The 18348-nt window shown below is 45.5% G+C and overlaps 1 protein-coding gene across 1 annotated transcript in view; it reads left to right on the top strand.

The window, feature by feature from the left end:
• LOC138472769 (rho guanine nucleotide exchange factor 19-like) overlaps nt 1–18348 on the top strand; it is a 111725-nt gene that overhangs the window by 22057 nt on the left and 71320 nt on the right. The window contains exon 2 of the mRNA XM_069611103.1: nt 3873–3949. Coding sequence (XP_069467204.1) covers nt 3873–3949 — 77 coding nt within the window. The remainder of the gene's footprint in view (nt 1–3872; nt 3950–18348) is intronic.

Here is an 18348-nt window from a genome sequence, read left to right as displayed (position 1 = left end):
ACAAATATTGGAGACTTTAGTGGAGAAATAATGAGCAGAGGAAGGGGTGAGACGGCTCTGGGAGCAAGGTGAGAGAATGGTGTTAAGAAGCTGGTATAGACGACGCCAGAAGTATTGCTTTTTACTCACCAGAAGTTGTAAGAGGAGTGAGCAGTAAGATCAAGCGGGGGATCAGACATTTTCCCACAGGCATTCGAGTTTCCGGAGGGAGGAACGAAGAGCAATAAGAGAAGGGGTAAGCCACGGACATGGAGGATTGCTTGAAGGGATGTGTCTGATAGAGTACAAAGTAGATGCAAGAGCAGTTTAAAGAGAATCAAGAGCAGAATCTACAGTTGTAGTGGAGTATGAGTAGGGCAAGGAAGAGAGGTCGGAGGATATAAAGGAAGACGAGTCAAAAAAATGAAGATCACGACATAGAAAGTATTTTAGAAAGTATCTGGGAGAAGGGGTAAAGAAGGGCGTGTCAATTCTTGGAATGACAAGAAATATAGGATAAGAGGAGAGTAAAGCATTACAAGGAGAGGAAGAAAATGAGATCAAGAGGATCTTGAGGAATGAGGAAAGTCCAGGGTAGACCAATCTGAATCCAAGAATAGTGTACGGAATCAAGATGCAATGTATACTCAGCAAGTAGAAAGAGAAGGAAGAACAGTAGAGTAAAGTATCAAGATTAGAGATGAACGAGAAAGTGGTCCAGGAGGACAGTAAATAAAGATTGGGAAAGGTTTGACAAACTAAAGGTGGTGGAAGGAAACAGAAGGCCCAGAAGTATCTGGTGTAACCAAGAGGGGTGAGAAATGCATCATAGAATGATAGGAACCGGTTTATGCTTGAATGATCCACAAGAATAGTGGTGGTCATAACAGCCGTCATGGAATGCCCTTGCAAAATGTTACTGTGCATAGTCCTCCAGGAAAACCTTTTCCACAACTTCAAGGAATTGTTGCACTATTTGTACTAGGCGAAAAGGCCGCTTCAGCAGGCACACTCAGCTTGCCATGGTGCAGACCATGTTCCACCACTCCTTTCCTATCGTTTGTTCGTCTGTCCAGATATTGACAAACTGCCAACTGTGTTCTGTAATCGCAAAACTATCGACCCATGCAAATGGCAGTATTTGGTGGCAGCCAACTGTCCAGTCTTGGCAGTGTCTATAATGTTTGTTTGCAAAGCCGGACTTGCATGATTTGCTTTTTCTGGATACATGCAGGTGTTGACTCTACCTCCTCTTGGGCAACTTTATCCAAAATGTACTGTAGCTCACCTTTCCAACCTCCTTAGTGTAATTGCTTCAGTTCTTGTCTTAGCAAGGCGATTGCCTGATTTGTGTTTTTCTGCCCCTGCCAGGACTCCTGGGAGCAGAAATGGTTCCTGTGCAGCACTGTCTTCTAGTGGTTTTATGCCTAGTGGTTTGGCATACCTAGGGGACGTTGGTTAATGAATTGGATCTTGCACTATGCAGTGACCATGGTTCCTCCATATTCGACTTCCAGGATTTGGTTAACCCAAAGGACTTGCATGTTCTGTTCTGTGGTGCTCTTGTCTTCAGGTATATACCCAGGAGATGAATTGTTGGCTGTTTGCTTCTGCCCAGAATGCCAGACTCCGGTAGTAAAACTAGTTTACATCAGTTCCTCAGTGTCGCCAATTGCACTCTGGGATTATTGCACTGATGCACACTAAATTAAAAACGAGTGGATTTATCCGGAGCATGGGGGAGGAGGGAAGTGAGGACAATTTAACAGGGGGTTGCTATTCGAGTTTGCAAGGCTCACATTTTTTTTTTTCCAATAGCCTTGTGGATGGCTTTCTGTTCCCAAGGGAGGATCTAGATTTGAGGTGCGCATATTAAATTCCTCTGCTTGGAAACTAAATACAGTCCTTCAGATTAAAGAGTGGTTGCATGCGCCATAGTTTGTTGTACTTGTTTTTTTCAAGCCAACGGTGCACATTGATTGGATCAAGTTACTGGTCTTATTTGGCATGATGCAAGGTTTCACCTACAGTTTAATTGGCGAGGGGTCTGAAGGGAGTAGGAGTAATTGACCACTGTCCATTGCGTTATGAGAATTGGTGTTAATGCCCTCACTGGTTTTACTCCACACTGACCAGTCTTGGTTCGGTTGAAAACTTTTGTCTTCAAGATACAATGCCAGATTCCTGTTTGTGTAGGGTTTTTGCCTGTTAAATACAAATCCTACTTGGAAGTGTTTTACAATGGCGCAATCCCATAGGAAAACGTTCCATGAATCAGGCCCTTAGTGTTTCGCGTTTGGGTACCCTGTTGGTGATAGACTTCTCTGCTTTCAAGCTCAACAATTTAGTTTGTATTGGTCTAGTCATGGACATTCAGAATCTACACAAACCCAAGCATATTTATCCAAAGATCTCATGCGTTGATTCAAAGCTATCTTGGTCACGACAGCGGTTTCCAGTGTCTTGTTTGCTCTTGTTTTCGTCTCTGTAGAGGATCTTTTGTGACTTTTTAAGATCACTTTGAACATCTGCACCATAAATCGTGGTCATTTATGCTCTGGCTTTTTGGGGGAAAACCAATCTGGATTCCATAGTCAGATGCCGGCATAGTTCTTAGCCATGCTTTGGCCATTCCCACGTGATTTAGAAGCCTAGTGGTGGGACCTTGCAAACGGATGCAAGTTTATTCGTGAAAAACACTGGGCGTCTTGCAGGGCACTAGATGGGGCGGGGTTGGAGATACTGGGTGAAGTAGTTTCAGAAATGATGCCCATTGGTGCTTGGAATACAAATCCTCAAAGGGTCTGTCTCAAGAAGGGAACCAGAGTCCTACATCTGAGGAAATTGGAGCCTACCACAGGAGTAAAGAAAGGCTCTGGTGTGACTGCTCTTGGTTCCCCTTCACCTTAATACGATCGCGTAAGGTTCTCCTGTGCATGACACCCTCCCTTAGTGGTTAGATTGTGTCTTCTGTCTTCAGAAGGTCTTTACAAGACGGGCACATTTTGAGATATTATTCCATTTTACGTTGGGAAGTTCACTCATGTCTATGGAGCATTACTTGTTCTGGTCTATACTTCTCACTGACCCCCTATTAACTACACCAATCGTGAAAAAGCAGTCGGAAACCCTGGTCCAGTTAGAAGGGCCTCCCATTCACAACTTTATAAGCAGCAGGGTATTCAATTGGCTTCAATAATTCAAACCTTTTGGAGCAGACGTTGGGATTGATCTTAACTCAAGTTCCATGGTTTCTAATGCTGGCTCCACTTGGTCCAAGAAGAAAAAGATCCAAAGGTCGGATCCTCTCGTCCCCTGCATGCTTTGCAATACTGTACTAGACAGCGTAAAGGTTTAAAGGCTTTCCATCTATTGATTCAATGAAGTCAAACAAGACATATTTGTAAAGATGTTGTACAAAAAATATACAATTTTAATTATAGATTATATTAGGCAGAACAGTATGCATGTCCACTTGGCTGGCGCGTTTCGAGGTCTGTGCGTCGGCCAAGGACTGGAGGATCTAACCTTTTGGATCTTCTTTTTCTTCTGTATTATGTGGTGGTTCTGTGCCAGGAACATAGTTCCTCCCCTGCACCTTAAAAATGTGTTCATTGAGTGACTATTGTGTATAACATTTATTTGGAAAATTGGTGTGCACCATTAATCCTTGGTACCACTTGCTTCACGCCCCCGACATGGTTTTCAGTTCAGTTATTTTGACCTCTGTAATGGTTTTTCTTTTGATTTGAATTGTTTGATGCAATGCATTATGGCACAGTTCTGATGTAAGTGAGGCTGAGATGTTAGGCTTGCCACAGACTTGGGGTGTGTATGCAATTGGTGGGTAATGTGCCACCATTTTGAAGAGTCCTAACTGTTCCATGCATTAGTCTTCTCTATAGACTCCGAGGAAAAAGCCCAAGAAATACTGACAAACAGAAGAGGAAGTCTAAATACATCAACAGCCGTAAGTAGAAACCATTTATTTTGGCCAGTACACCCAGTTTCTCATTACAATTCATCGGTTACCTGCTGTTTGGGTGATGGTTGGCACATTTTGGACGAGTTACCTTCATTGCCAACACGCAGCTGTGGGTGGTGTTGGAGGGAAGACCGTAGTGCCAACAGTTTGTTTCGGGTCCTTTAATCCTCCACTTGTGATGGAGTGAGCATGCCACTCGTCAAGCCCCTTTTTTCAGTCACTCCGCTATGATGTACCCATGTTATGTTGTCTACAGATGAAGGATAATGTCCTCTCTCTTTCTGCTGAGAACATGAACTGTCTTTGATCCTCATAAAAGCCCTTCTTCTGGGGTTCAGGGAGGATAAAGGGCTGTTGCTTTCTTATACTGGTGATAAGGGCGGGCTCCTTTCTGTCATTGATATTTGAGGGATGGCCCTAAAGTCTCGTAGGAAGAGCCACATGAGAGAAGATTGTAACAAACCATGGACCCTGAGAAAGGCCTTGGATCATGTATCCAGAGGTCGAGGGATATAATTTAAGGGTGGTTGAAGCTCAACTTGCAGTCATCTGCAGTGCATACCATGATTTAATACAAGTGAAGAGGGCTTTGTCAGTTCTAGTAGATTGCTTTTGACTGTTTATCAACCATCCCTCATTAAAATACACTGGCACATCTTTTTGGGGGGGAGGGAGTCCAATTTAATGAGGTGGTACGTCCTCTGATATGCTTTAGGATCAAAGGGTGCATCTTTGAGTTTTGCTACATTGGCATCGCGGATTGTGAACAGATCAATGTAACCACATCAAAGTCCTCTAGAAAGCATGGTAAGCCTCCTTGGCGAACAGTGGACTGTTGCTCGCACTGTACTTGGCCAGGCAAATGGTACAGTATGCCACGTGTACCTTTGCAGGCACGCTTTAGTAGGGAGAGAACTTTGAGATTTGTGCATGCCCCCTGCACATGAGGGAATCTAATTGCCTGTGGGCGCCATGGGTGTTGCTAGACTTGTAAAAGACCTGTGGCTACGTTAATGTGGGGACAGTCGTGACTTGGGGCTAGTTAGCCTTTTGGTTGTAGCGCCTGAGCTTCTATCCAGGGCTACAACTCGGAGCTGAGGCTATAGCCCCCCCCGCCCCCCGCTCCCCTAGGCAGGCACGCTTCATATCTTCAAATCACACTCCCGGGCAATTCAGCTGTGGTGCTCCATGAAGGTGGTGGTGGCACACTGCAGAAGTGCTCCTGGTAAGAGGCCAAATTAAGGTTCTCATGTGGGGTTGAGGCCTGATCTGTCATGCACACTGTGCTGTGACCCCTCTGGATGCTGCAAGCATGACATCACGGAGGGTCCAAGCCGCTTGGTCATATGAAGACTACTCCTGAAGGTGGTAGTGAGGGTCACTTATTGTGTAATTAACACCTGCTTTGCCTAGACAGCCAGGCAATGGGGTGTAATGCTCTGCTCAAGCGCACCAGGTGCGGACCGGACCGATGCCATGCTCCCTAATAGAAACTATATTGACTTCATGCAGCAAGTGCTTTCAGCACCCTCTTGGCCGTACAAAAGCCCCTAACACCCCTCCCCCCCCCCCCACCCCAAGGCAAATGTAATTGTGTCGTGGATGGACGTGTTCCATGTGTTGCATCAGCAAGCTTGATGACACGCACCCCACACTATTTCGACAATGCTATGAAAGCCCGCAAGCGATTGAGCATGCTTAAAAAGACGTTAGCGAAAGATAACTCCGAACCAGTTTTTTACCTTTTTTTAAAAAAATCTAATAAACGACAAAGTAATATTCGAGTAAACCGGCCACTTTAGGTAAGCCACATATTTCAGTGCCACGCAGCAGCTAGCCCTGGAAGTTCACCTCTATTATAGGGCCTCAGAGCAATGCATGATGGGTATGCTGAGGAGCTCAAAGCCCTGCTTTTTGCTCCAGAAAACTCGTATAGGCTGCGCTATTTTATACATGGCGTTAGCAACAAAAGGCGGACTGCTTTCGAGGTTTCAGACCACCTACTCCCATTCCAGGTCGTTTTTTGATGCTTTTTGAAACCCACCATAATATTGAAAGTAATACCTTGCAAGCCAAAATAGCTTAAACTTTAAATATAATGCAGTGAAGCAAAGCCCATTACATTTCCAGGGGGGCTTTTCAAGAAACGGTCGCTGTATTGGTGGAAATCATTCTTGCTTAGACGTGAAATCTCCAGAGACACTGCTCCCACCACCCTTTCCATGTGTATTAACAAAAAGACTAAAGGCCTCTTCAGCCTTTCTGGCAACTCCCATGTGCCCTGTAACCTGTTCCAGCACACGTGAGGGAGGGAAGCTAGGAGTCTCGAGGAAAGCTTGAACTGGAGTGATAAAGGTCATCATTATCTCAAAACGAGGCTTCCCTGGTTATCTCAAAACGAGGCTTCCCTGGTCTGTAGGTACCGACCAAGCAGTATTGAAGGAAGAGAAGACACTCGACGAGTGTGGGTGTAGGTGCACACCATTGAAATGTATTGCCATAACAATGAATGTGTAAGGCAACACAACTATTGAACCAAAATCTGTTGTAGTGGAAACGCTTCCATCTACTGGTAATGTCAAGGGTTGGTGATAGCCATGCGGTGGCATTGCACACACAGGATCTTCCCCATTCCACTCGCAGATTCATCCTAGTAAGCTGACCAACCTCAAGTAGCATAAAATGGCACAGCCCCAGAGCAACGGTCCCTTCCAGTCTGTGGAGAAAGGGACAGACTGTTGGTGAAATGCGCTGGGAAGGTCCAGAGTGGGGCATTGCTATGGAGGCCCCCATGCAAGTAGCTCTGCCCTGGATTGTAGCGGAGTGCCCGAATTACATATGCAGTGGGAGTTGCAAACTTAACCCAACATTCAATGGTTGAAGCATTGTTGAGCCACAAGAAAGGAGCGACCACTTGATGAAAAGCGTGTTGGACCAGTTGTACATTTAGTGATGAAACCATCTTCTGATACAGAATTAGTAGCTCTGAGAAGTGTGAGGAAAAAGGGGTGATTGATCTTTGCTGACTTTCCCTAAAAATGTGTACGTGTCATAACACAAAGATACTAGTTACCCAAATTCAGCTGCCTGAAGTGATTGACAAAAGGATCAAGGTCTTTGCCATACGAATATTTAGAGGAGTCTCCCAAAAATGTGCAATGGATGGTTTTGTGAGTAGCGCCCATCCATCACTGATGGTGGCTTCACTGTGCTTGGCCCTCTCTGAAAGAAAGGGCGGGTTTATTAGTGGGACAGTGGAAAAGGCAGACTTGAAACCTGTTCAGTTGATGGATGCAGGTCATAGTACCTGGCTCCTGTGTGCCAATCTGCTTTCTAAGGGTTTGGACGAGAAGGTTGAGAGTATGTTAGCCATAGAGAAGAAGCCTGGGTCTGGTTAGCCACTGATGTGGGAGGGGTGTGGGGGGGAGAGAGGAGAACTTAGCTGTGACTATGTGTTGATGTGCTAGGCCTGTGGTGGCAGTTTGTGGGGTGGGGGTTGTGTAGTAAAAGGTGGTAGATCTTGGAGCAGTGACAGTGGGGGGAGGGGGGCAAAAGTGGGGGGGGGGGGAGTAGGTCTTGCAGTGCAAATAAACCTGCAACCCTGCACTCCCACCACTGGCCTCTTATATACAGGTCCCATTTCACAAATTCACTCGCATAGATACATTGTACACTCTCCCCCACTCTCCCTCTCGCCTCAATGCACACTATAACATGCGCAGATTAAGCTGTGGCCTGCCGGGAATGCTGCCCATTTTGGGCCGGGGCAATAAGGTGCTTGTCAAGCATTGTTTGGGTCATGGGCCATACACTGCTCATTTTGCCCCAGAGGTCTACCCTGCTGTCTCCCTCCAGCCCCAATCTCTTGCCACGCCGTCCAAAACTTTCCACCTCAATGCCCACTTCACCGCCAACAGACAAGCTCACCAGGTTTTGATGTGGCACCAGGCCTTCGGTAACAGTGATGCTGCCTCCCGGCAGAAGATTGGCCACGAAGAAACATAGAGCACAAAAAAATGAGGCGATTGTGGATTCCTCAAAAATGTGCAGCGACTTTGACTAAAAAAGACTAGGAGATGCTGCAGGATATTGAAGAGCAGTGTGTTGGCAGTGACCACAGGGTTTTGGGGCTGCGGGTATGATGGATTTTACAATAAAATTGGAGTCTCGCGTTTGCAGCCTTGCTTGCCCGTTTCTAGCTGAGGTTTCATGGAGCTTTCCTTGTGCCACAGCTGAATGATGGGGCCTGGTCCGTTATTCATTATTCGTCTAGATTTTAAGGTCTGGGCTTCCAATAGTAGGTAGGGCCGTCAGTGATTTGTATAAGCTGAAGGAGGGAACTGCTCCACACTGGGTCTCCTGGAGACGGGGGAGGTTCTGCCTCGCCCATTAATGATCTGCACTACAGAAGAGGGGGAGGAGAGCCTATCCAGCTGTCTGACGTTCTTGAGGTGTTGACTGAATTGTGCACTTACATTTACAACTTTAGAAATGTAGAACTAGTGGAAGCTCCCAAGCAGTAACCAACGCACTTATCACAATTCCTAAAGCTATGCACCTTTGAGACAAATGTCACGACCTGAGTGACTCCTCCAATTTTCACTGGTCGATTTGTGCTCCTTGGCACTTCCACATTGATGCTGCTATAAACCTGTGAAGAATCCCTGGTGAGGAAAGCAGTGTCCTTAACACACAATCTTTAAAATGCTCTGTGGCACTAATTATCTTTCAATAGACTTCCTAAGCCTCTCTGCTAGAAAGATCCCCACAATTTGGACACATTTCAGGCCTATCCGCTAAACATCCAAGCAACCAAGTCGAGAGACCACTGAGAACCAAAGGAGAGCTGGAATTTGACGAACAAAAGTAACCCCTTGAACCAATACGGAGCAGAGGGACCTGGGGGTGTTGAGATTCGAGCAAGAGTAGGCAACATTTTTCCTGCTCCCTCTGACTATCGAGAGGTAGTGGGATCGTGGAAAAGCATATGGCAACCGCAGTCTCCAAGGCAGAAATTGCAGCTCTGCTCTCCAGGCCACCTGAAAGGAAGGCCAGAGACCAAGCTCAGGAGTAATGCACTGGTCTTGGAGGTAAACCGATCCACTGATGGGCCTGCATTCAAATTCTTTATTCCCAGAAGATCTGCGGCTGCCCGGTGTTTACCTTGTCTGATCTGCAAAGACCACTTATCTCCCCTCCCCCCGGGTGATTTATACCACTCTTGGTAACCTGGGTGTCTGCCCTGCAAATGAAGGACAAAGTGCTCTGTGTACAGTTGCCAGTGCACACCAACTGCGTGTTGCTTACTTTGTGGCCACCTTGCATGAACAAGTAGGTTGGCCAAGGATGCTGGCCTCCTGCTTGGACTTGCTTCTGGCAAAACCTCTTCCAAAGGGACCAACGTCAATTCTGAGTGATTGCAGGGAAGGGAGTCCACGTTCACCCCCCCCCCCCAAGAGAACACTTGTCTGGATATAGCTGCCCTTTTTCTGTATGGAGCATCTGTTTCTTTACTTATTTGTAATGCGCGCCAGACCCAAGGGAATCAGGGCGCAGAAAAGATGCTGGAATATTTTCAGCTTATGGTTACACAATTATCATAGTCAATGGGTCAAATGCGAGGTATGTACATACAATAAAACATAATCAGGAAAACATTACATACATTAAGGGTAGAGGTTCACATCAGCTGGGCACAGAAGCATCTATATACAAAATAAAGAATATAGACCGTTGGACAGTAACTTGAATACATTAATCATTTTCTTTGAGCCAATTAATGTGATTATGTATAAAGTTCAGATCGGTTTGGTCCGTTCTCAGGGAGAACGTGGCCAGGTAGTCCCCTTCCGTCCACTCTTCTCTGGCCATCTGCACTTCCTGGAATGTTGCTTCCGGAGGAGTAAACCATCCCACGCGGCCACCTTCCCTACTCAATGTATTGGCTGTGGGGCTTTGTGGTCTGCAGTATCGCTACCTTTTAGTCCTCTTCTGATCCTTCACAAATGTGCACTCCATATTGCATTTATGGGCATTCAGCTCCATTGCAAATAGTGTCGGTGGCTTGCGAACAGCCAACATTAAGTAGGTTACCAAGCAACCAATTGAGCCCCCCACCTCTCCCCCATCTCAAAATCAGGCAATGAGCAACTTCAAGATTCCTCACTGGTTCAATGACCGGATCAGGCAATCCCAACCTCCGGTAACCTGTGTAACAATTGATGTCCTGCTTAAACGGTATGACTTCTCCTTGAAGTATACGAAAATAAACCACTTTTAAGATGTTATATAATGACAACTCAAAAGATTAACTGATTAAAGATGTTCTTTATTACACCATGGTGAAACTTGAGGTATGGGCCATTTGAGTGAAGCGTGTACAGTTCATTTAGTGGTCAGCACCGAAAGCGTGTTCTGGTGGGTAGACTACCCACTCCCTCTTGTGCTGCTCTCTTGGATGCACTATTAATTCTACCTTAAAAGATGTAATGTTAGTTGCAGGATCTAGCACATAAGTGGGCGTGCCGATGGCACTCCTAAATTGCAATTGCCTGTCGTACATTAACACATCCTGCTTATCACGCAGTTCGTTTTCTTAAGTAATGAGTGATGGAAATGGAAAAAATGTAAAGGTGGAAACGTCACGCAATACATTCTCTTCATAGAACCCATCCTGGCAATTGAGAATTATGGGAACATAAGGCCCACAATTTAAATTGTTAAACCTGTCTTGAAGTGATTCAGTAAGACACTTTTGAGCAAATAAATGTCTGTACGTTGCAGGACATGTGTACCAGTTTGGGCAGCTCCAACAAGTATGTGGCTTTGGCTGTTTCTTTATTCAGTTTCCCTTGAAGTGTCCGCATGTTGCTCATGCATGTGATAACTCGGCTTGAAAATAGATCTCCCACGAGGCGGATCCTTTTCTGAAGCTGAGTTATCATGCGCACAAGCACCCCACGCTTCAACAGACCGCTTTCCCAAGATTCGGCAGTCCTGCAGAATCTTCTGAAAGCCACCTGCTCGTTGAAGGGCGGGTTGGTTATCTGTGCTATAATACAGTTTCAGAACCGATCCGCAGTGTTGTGGGCAAGTCCTGGGGCCTCGGCAGTGCTCTGGCAAGACTGCTGAAAGAAATTATACATTTGAACCAAGCAAGCTATGTAACAAGACAGAGGACAAGCTGCTCTCATTGAACTAAGTGGACTACAAACCATTTTTTGACGGCGGGGCCTCTAGCCATTGGTTTCCATATGAGGGGTTTAATGTCATATGGAACACCGCTCTTTCTTGTTCCAGCCCATTTCCTGAGCCCGAAGTAATCCGTGACTACCTGGATTCTCATCTATTTGGAACTCTACGCGGTGACTAAGAACTTATTAGCATCCTTAGAATGTGCAGTAGCCAGTCAGGATGCAAGCAACATGGTTTTTTTACTGCAATGAGGCTTGGGATCCCCACATTCCAACCAGCCGCCATTTTACTCCACTTCCCACACCTACCGTGTTATTCCTTTTCATGGCCCTTGTAGCACTCTTCCCCACCAGGCTCCGTTTGCTGTCTTCTCCCATTTGTCCTATGACCTCGCTCAGCTCTGAATCCTATCACACTTCTATCCTCTTGCCTGGCCCACGTCCACTACCCTGCTTCCCTGTCTCAAACCGCCAATGCTAGTGACATGTTGCTGAACATGCAGCTTTTTTTTTTTTTCCTGCTTTTATTTCCACCCTGACAAATCAACTTCCGGGGTACCAGTGGTCCAGGGATGAATATTGGTTTCTAAACCATCAATCAGCCCCAGTACACCAGAAGGGATCTGAACAGATTGGAACACAAGTTCATTAGAAACCTCCTTGTCCAATTATGGTAACATGGATGGAACGGCAGGCTTCTCTCCACGATGTCGTGGATCGTTGGCTAGTTGCAATACAGCGAAAATACAATTAGATTGTGTTGTAATGGAATGCTGGCCTGTGTTACAGTCAGCATTCCATATTCCTGGTGTCTGTTGGAGGGACTGAGTGGCAGTGCGTCCATGGGGTCTGCGCTTCGATAAAGCCTCCTTCCCTTTTCCTCTGTCTCCGTCCTTATTTCACTGGAGACGAGGGTTGCAGCAATGAGACAGACCCCGACGCATCCACGTGAGCAAAAGGAAAAAAAAGCACTGTGGGCTAGCCTGCAGTGTGATGGCAGCAGGGCACAGGCAGCTTGCAGCAGAGCACTCTCGGACGGTGGCGGCCTGTATCTTGGTCGCACCAAGACCCGGCACTGGAGTGGGGAAGCTCCGGTGCACACTAGAGGAAAAGACCCAGCAATGTTGCTGGACCCAGTGGCCACCTTGGGTTGCTTGGCAACGCCTCACAAAATTGCTGCCGCTCTGCAGCCGTCTACAGCAAAATGAAGCTGGCGGTTTAGAAGGAGAGCATGGGAGGAGGCAGGAGGACATGCAGGTGACAAACTACAAGGTACTGTCACTCAAGACAGCAAGGGGGCACTAAAGGTCACAAGGTACAGTAACCTAGTAGGCATGCTGAGCAACTTTTGTGCAAGTTACTCACTGTCACCTCTGTGCAACCATAAAGCACTGCAATGCCAGGCCTCCCCCAGCATTTTTAATGTCCCCGGGCAAACCCCCAGTTTTGTGAGACCTTTGGTTGGATACATGGTGTACATGAGAGCAGTTGGAGCTTTGAGGTACAGCGATGATGAAAAGGAAGCGGCATTGTTCAATTGCCTAGGCACTGAGGGCCTCTGTGTTCATACATCTTCCGGGTGACGAGGTGTAAATTCCAGGTAGCGGATAAGGTGAAGGGGAAGTGAGTGCATGTGAAACTGTTAAGAAATTGGAAGATCGATTTGGGAAGAGACCCAAAGTTTTCCTTGAACAATACCATTTTTTTTTTAAATTCAGGGTACAAGGAGTTGGTAAATGTATCGATGCCTATGTTACGGCTTTGCATACTCATGGCCACTTGCAAATTTGCAGGAGGAATACATCGGAGACCAGATCATGATGAAGACTAGCAATTCCAAAGTCAGAAAAAAGGTTGTGGATAGACAGAACCGCGTTTGGACAAAGTAATTGAAATTGCGAGAGCCATCGAGGAATCGCGTGCCAGTGTTCAGGTTGTCGGAGGATGGACAAATAGTCAAGGGGAAATCGATCCAGGCAGTTTTGCCACCACCTAAGAAGGGCAGCAGCGATGTCCGAAGCAAGACTGAGCAGTCCGATGGGCAGCCAAACAGACTAAGCAGAATGAAGCAAGGGTGGGGGGAGTGCCCAGCATGGAATGTGCTATATAGACCTTGTAAAACTGAAGGGCTGTATGCCAGGATGTGCAGGTTGAATGGAGGGCATGGCAGCACACAAGAGACTGAAGTGTCAGGATGACTGAGGCCGGGGTTACAGGCAGCACATTGACTCATGACAGTGAGGTAATGAGGGGAGGCATGATACTACATGTTGAGGGGGCAGGGGGTTGCAGGACACTTTGACTCGGAATTGTGTATGACTACAAATGTTGGTGGATTCAGGTTCCCCTTAGAAGTATACAAAGAGAACTTTGGGAAGGAGGTGTCTGCTCTCAAAGCACCGACATAAATCCCAGTACATATGGCCAAGTGCCCATAAAGGTGTTGGGCTCGAATTGACTTCAAGGGACGCACCATGAATGGAAAGCTATATGTGGTACATAACGGAGCAAGTGTGGTGGTTTTCCACCTTCAACCTCATCAGTATACCACCAGATCAATCTACATGAGTCATGATCCCTGACCTGGTTTGTAACCCCTTTTGGTGCGTTAAGGTTTTGTCGCATGCCATTTGGACTGGCATCTGTGGTTTTCCAGTGGTGGATGCAGGAATTGTTTGGGGTGGGTGTTGGTATTGAGTTACTTTCAGGACAATATTTTTGTCTGGGGTAAGAATAAAAGTGAACATGAGGGTACATCGGGTAATGCAGATTTTACGGCAGTGGTTTGACGGTCAAGTTCTCAATGTCAGGTGGGGGGGCGAGCGTGACTTATTTGGGGCACACCCTCGATGCCAGCAGCATAAAACCTAGGGAAGGTTTGGTTAGAGTAATGAGGGAGGCCCCGTCCCCTGTCAACAAGGACTAGCTTAAGCCATTTTTGGGAATGACTGAGTTCTATATCAAATTCATGCCGAGAAAAGTGTGCATGAGCGCCTTGTTAAAAAAATCAGTGGTCTCAGGAGTGTTGAATTTGTGTAGGTGAAAGAGGATGTTGATGGGGCACCATCCTGAAGTTAGTTTGACCCAAAGAACAGAACTGTGCTTACGGTTCATGCCAGTGAGGTTGGTGTATGGGCAGTTTTAGAGCAATGGCAGAATGGTGTGTGCCGGCAAATTTCGTTCAAGTCTAGAGCGGTTAGGGATGCTGAGAAGCAGTATGCAGTTGAGAGGGAGGCGTTTGGTGCTTCCAAGCACTTCAGGACATTTCTATGGGGTAGTCCATATGTCATTAGGATGGACCACAAGCCACTTGCATAAGTACTTGCCACCACAGGGGTGAGATCGGTGTTGCAGAAGATATCTAGGTGGATGGTGGATTTGCAGGAATTCATTATCAGGGTAGGGTACATACTGGGCATCTGGAATTGGGTGAAGGACTGTTTGTCGTGGTTCGCGGGGATGATGCCAGAGGAGAAGGGCCAAAGTGATGTGGTCACCCAAGTGGCGTGTGCTCCCTACTGTGGAAAAGAGTGGGAGAGAATCATCCAGAGTTGGCATAGATTAAGGCTAGTCTGCACAGTGGCTGGGAGGCATTCAAGCCCAGGGAGGAAGAGCGTACATGCATGTCTTACTGACAGAGGATCAGTGAGTTGTTCCGAGAGGGTATAGGCTAGTGCCTCCTGTGAGTATGAGAGGCTTGTCGAGCTGTGGCATTTGGCCAGATTCCTGACCAAGAGGTTTGCTGGAGTTGTATTGGTGGCCAGGTATGGATGATGAGGTGGAGATGGTGGTAAAGGAGTGAGCCGCTTTTGCCATGAGTGATAAGAGCAGAGTTGTGCGCTCGCAACCAGTGTGCCCAGTTGAAATGGTCTAAGGTGGACCCCTCGCGTCCCCTGCACACTCGGATAATGTCCGTAGACAGACAGTATATTTGGTTCTTTAGATGCCATTATTTACAATTATACGGGTCCATAGATGTATGAAAAAGTTCTTATGGTTCGTTCAATAGTCAATGCCTCAACTGGTAAGTTAGAAAAATTCAATATTAAATCAATAAATTAGTGTCACACTAGGTTCTTGGAGAAAGAGATAATATATATATCAATGAGGTTCTCTTATTAATGTATATACAGTTCACAACTAACATTGTTGCATGGTGTACAATTGTGCAGAACATTTAGCAAATCTGTAATTTCTCACACGTGATAATGCATAAAAACAACGCGTTTCGGGAAAAATCACTTCTTCTGGAGTAAATGTTAAGGAATGTAAAAGCCTATTTCTGTCCATAGCTTGTCTTCAATTTCTAAACTTCAAGGATGATGTTTCTGGATATCTATGAGAAATAATAATTCTCAGATGGAATCTTGCTCATTTAGTCAACAGCTATTTCTTGCTAATTATGTTTAACAAGTTGGCACAGTATTCCTACCTCACATTGGTGCCCTGAGGTTGTGTCTAAGGGTCTAAGTGGGAGATAGTGGGATCATTCAAGTCTTCTGTAGCCCAAAAAGGTAAGTATTTACCCTAAATAAATCGAAGGTAAGTCTATTAAGTAAAGGATCAACAAAGTATATATGGATAATTACAAGATGAAAGTATTCAACAGATAAATTACAAGGAATAGTAACTTAATGTTAGGGCTGAAGGGAGCAATAGATGCCGTTGCTGGATTCACAATGATGCCTGCATTTCAATTAATTACGGCCATACCCTGTCCTAATGGGAGTGGATGAGGCTTCAAAGAAAGTAGGTGGAATAAGTATCCTCCCTGGGTTGTCCCCAATATGGATCAGGTCTCCGAAGTAGGAGAAAAAAATGGCAGAAAAGACTCTAAATATCATATGGAATGCCATATGAGTGGTAAGTGAATAGGTCCCAATAAAAATAACTGGAGCAGCAGTAATTCATTCTTAAAGAGTCTTACCTTCTGATGATCTTAGAGGATGTAAAACAAGAGATCCTGTTCTTGTATACAAAACATGATGGGCTGCCTCTCCCCTGTGCACCCAGACACAAGAGTAGCTAATTTTAGGTGCACAGGAAATGGCTGCCTACGTTATGGATGTCAGGAACGCGATGACGTCACATGTAAACATGTGACATCACGTAACGTGCCGCTTGCACGGAGTGCATTCGGGAATATGTTCATGTCGGAGGCTGTTGGAGTCGCTGATGATCACTAAAGAGCTGCAGTTAGTGAAAGATGTTTGTAAGTGTGTAGAATCATCTGGATATGCCCAGGGGCATGTAGAGTGGATGTGGATTCAAAGGAGTAATATTACATAGAAATTTTAGGAAATATAAATGATACATTTGAAAAATGGAAATGTTGAGAAAATTACATTAAGGAACAAAGAATGGGTGATATAAGAATTACTGGAAGACTGGGGTTCGTCTATCGGGAAGGACAGCACATCAGCTAGGCCGGTCCTCAGAACTGCACGGGATCTGCCCTTCTTGTTTCTGGATATTTCAGATCCGTGGGATCGCGAGTTCCATCAGGAAAGCATTTATGATGGCAAGCCAGATAGTTTCAGGATGCTTCCCCACACCACCGAGCTTCACTGGGTTGTGAGGATTAGTTGAGGATTGAGGCCTAGCTGAAAATAGTTCAGCTACTGCTTGGCCTGGTGGTTGGCTTGTGGATCTAGAAGGATGTTGAAGGCTGGATGTTGAATACTGGATCAAAGTGCTTAGCTGAAATCAGAAGAGTCTGTTGTCAGATGTCCCTATTTATCCTATCAAATGACATAACCAAATGGGTGTATGGGCCGGCTTAACTAAACTTGCCCCTGTGAAATGGAATTGGATCAGAGCCTCATCTCCGCCTTGCATCCGGGTGATTGGATCAAAGACGGATGATGTCAGGTTTATGGCTTGATTTTTACAATACTTAGAAACCGCCACTAGTATCAAAATCAAATTTTGTCCTAAATACATATTTAGGCATTTGCAACCTTATGAAAATCACATACAAGGATTACATATTTTATGGAGTATCTGTTCATCAAAATCCCACAGCTATGAGACCTTGTGTCACCTTTCTGCAGCATTTTGTCCATTTCGCCCTAAAAACATTTTCCTAAATTTCTCCAAATTTCCACAAATATGCTCATTTACCATAGGAATGTGTGCAAGGTTGAACAATTCTAGCATAAGCACAGTTCCCATGAAACCACATATATTCCCATTTTTGTTCAGAATATGCTACAGTTCCAGCAAATTTTCAAATGTAGGGCCAAAAATTAGATTAACAAATCTGCCCATTTTATATTCTTCACCACTTCTGATAGCGAGTTATATATCTAAAAATGTTTATTACATATTCTTTCTCAGCAAATGGTCAGCCTTTTGTCTGTCTCTGGAGGAAAGGAGCAGCCCCCCACCTTTGGGATTTCCTTCCGCAAGCCTAGTTTGACCTCTTCACATGTCCATTTCCTGGCCTGGAGAATCTGTCATTGTTCAGTCACTGGCTGCAGACACAAGTCTGGCATACCCCAAAATGATCATGTCAGTGATCTGCTGAGAGCAATGCCCTCCCGTTGGGTGGAAACCTGTTTGTCAACCCCTTGCAGGCCCAGCCAGCCTAGGTTAATTAATTTCCTGACCTGAAATCCAGCATAAACAAACTTGTTGCATCAGATAACATATATATAATTTACATTCTTGATTTAAACCTTTGGGATCAAAACTGGGATCTGTGTTCCTTTCAGCAACAGTACTTTTATATTTGCTAATCCGGCAGACCTTTAGTTTAGACAACCTTACATTTTAATCAGGAGAGCCCATTTGACAGGGTCTGTCACTGACAGGTAGCCCATTGTGGCTGCACACAGATTTTGCACAGGAGTTGTCATTCACAGGCAATCCAGTTTTGCTGAGAAGGTGTTTTGCTCTTAACATTTCAGGACCTTATGAAATCACAGTGCTTCATTAGTTTAAATTAATTTTATCGTCAAGCAAGAAGTGTTGAAAATTGTTATGTACAGGCACTTTGAAGTTTCAGCAGCAAAGTAAATATCATTTACATGCAAATTTGAGTTTCACTTTCAAAGCGCTGCTTCTCCCTCTGCACTCTGTTTACTTGTCATGGAGCCCACTGGCATGTTTTCTGCAGCGTGTGCTCTGTTCCACCCCACATGCACCATAGGTGGCATGTTATGCAGCCATCTTTTTGTGTTCAAAAAC

The sequence above is a fragment of the Ambystoma mexicanum genome, chromosome 8, assembly GCF_040938575.1.
Source record: "Ambystoma mexicanum isolate Mex_15411 chromosome 8, UKY_AmexF1_1, whole genome shotgun sequence".
NCBI lineage: Eukaryota > Metazoa > Chordata > Amphibia > Caudata > Ambystomatidae > Ambystoma > Ambystoma mexicanum.
Note: the sequence above shows the minus strand (reverse complement) of the source record. Positions and strands in the feature narration are given on the sequence as shown.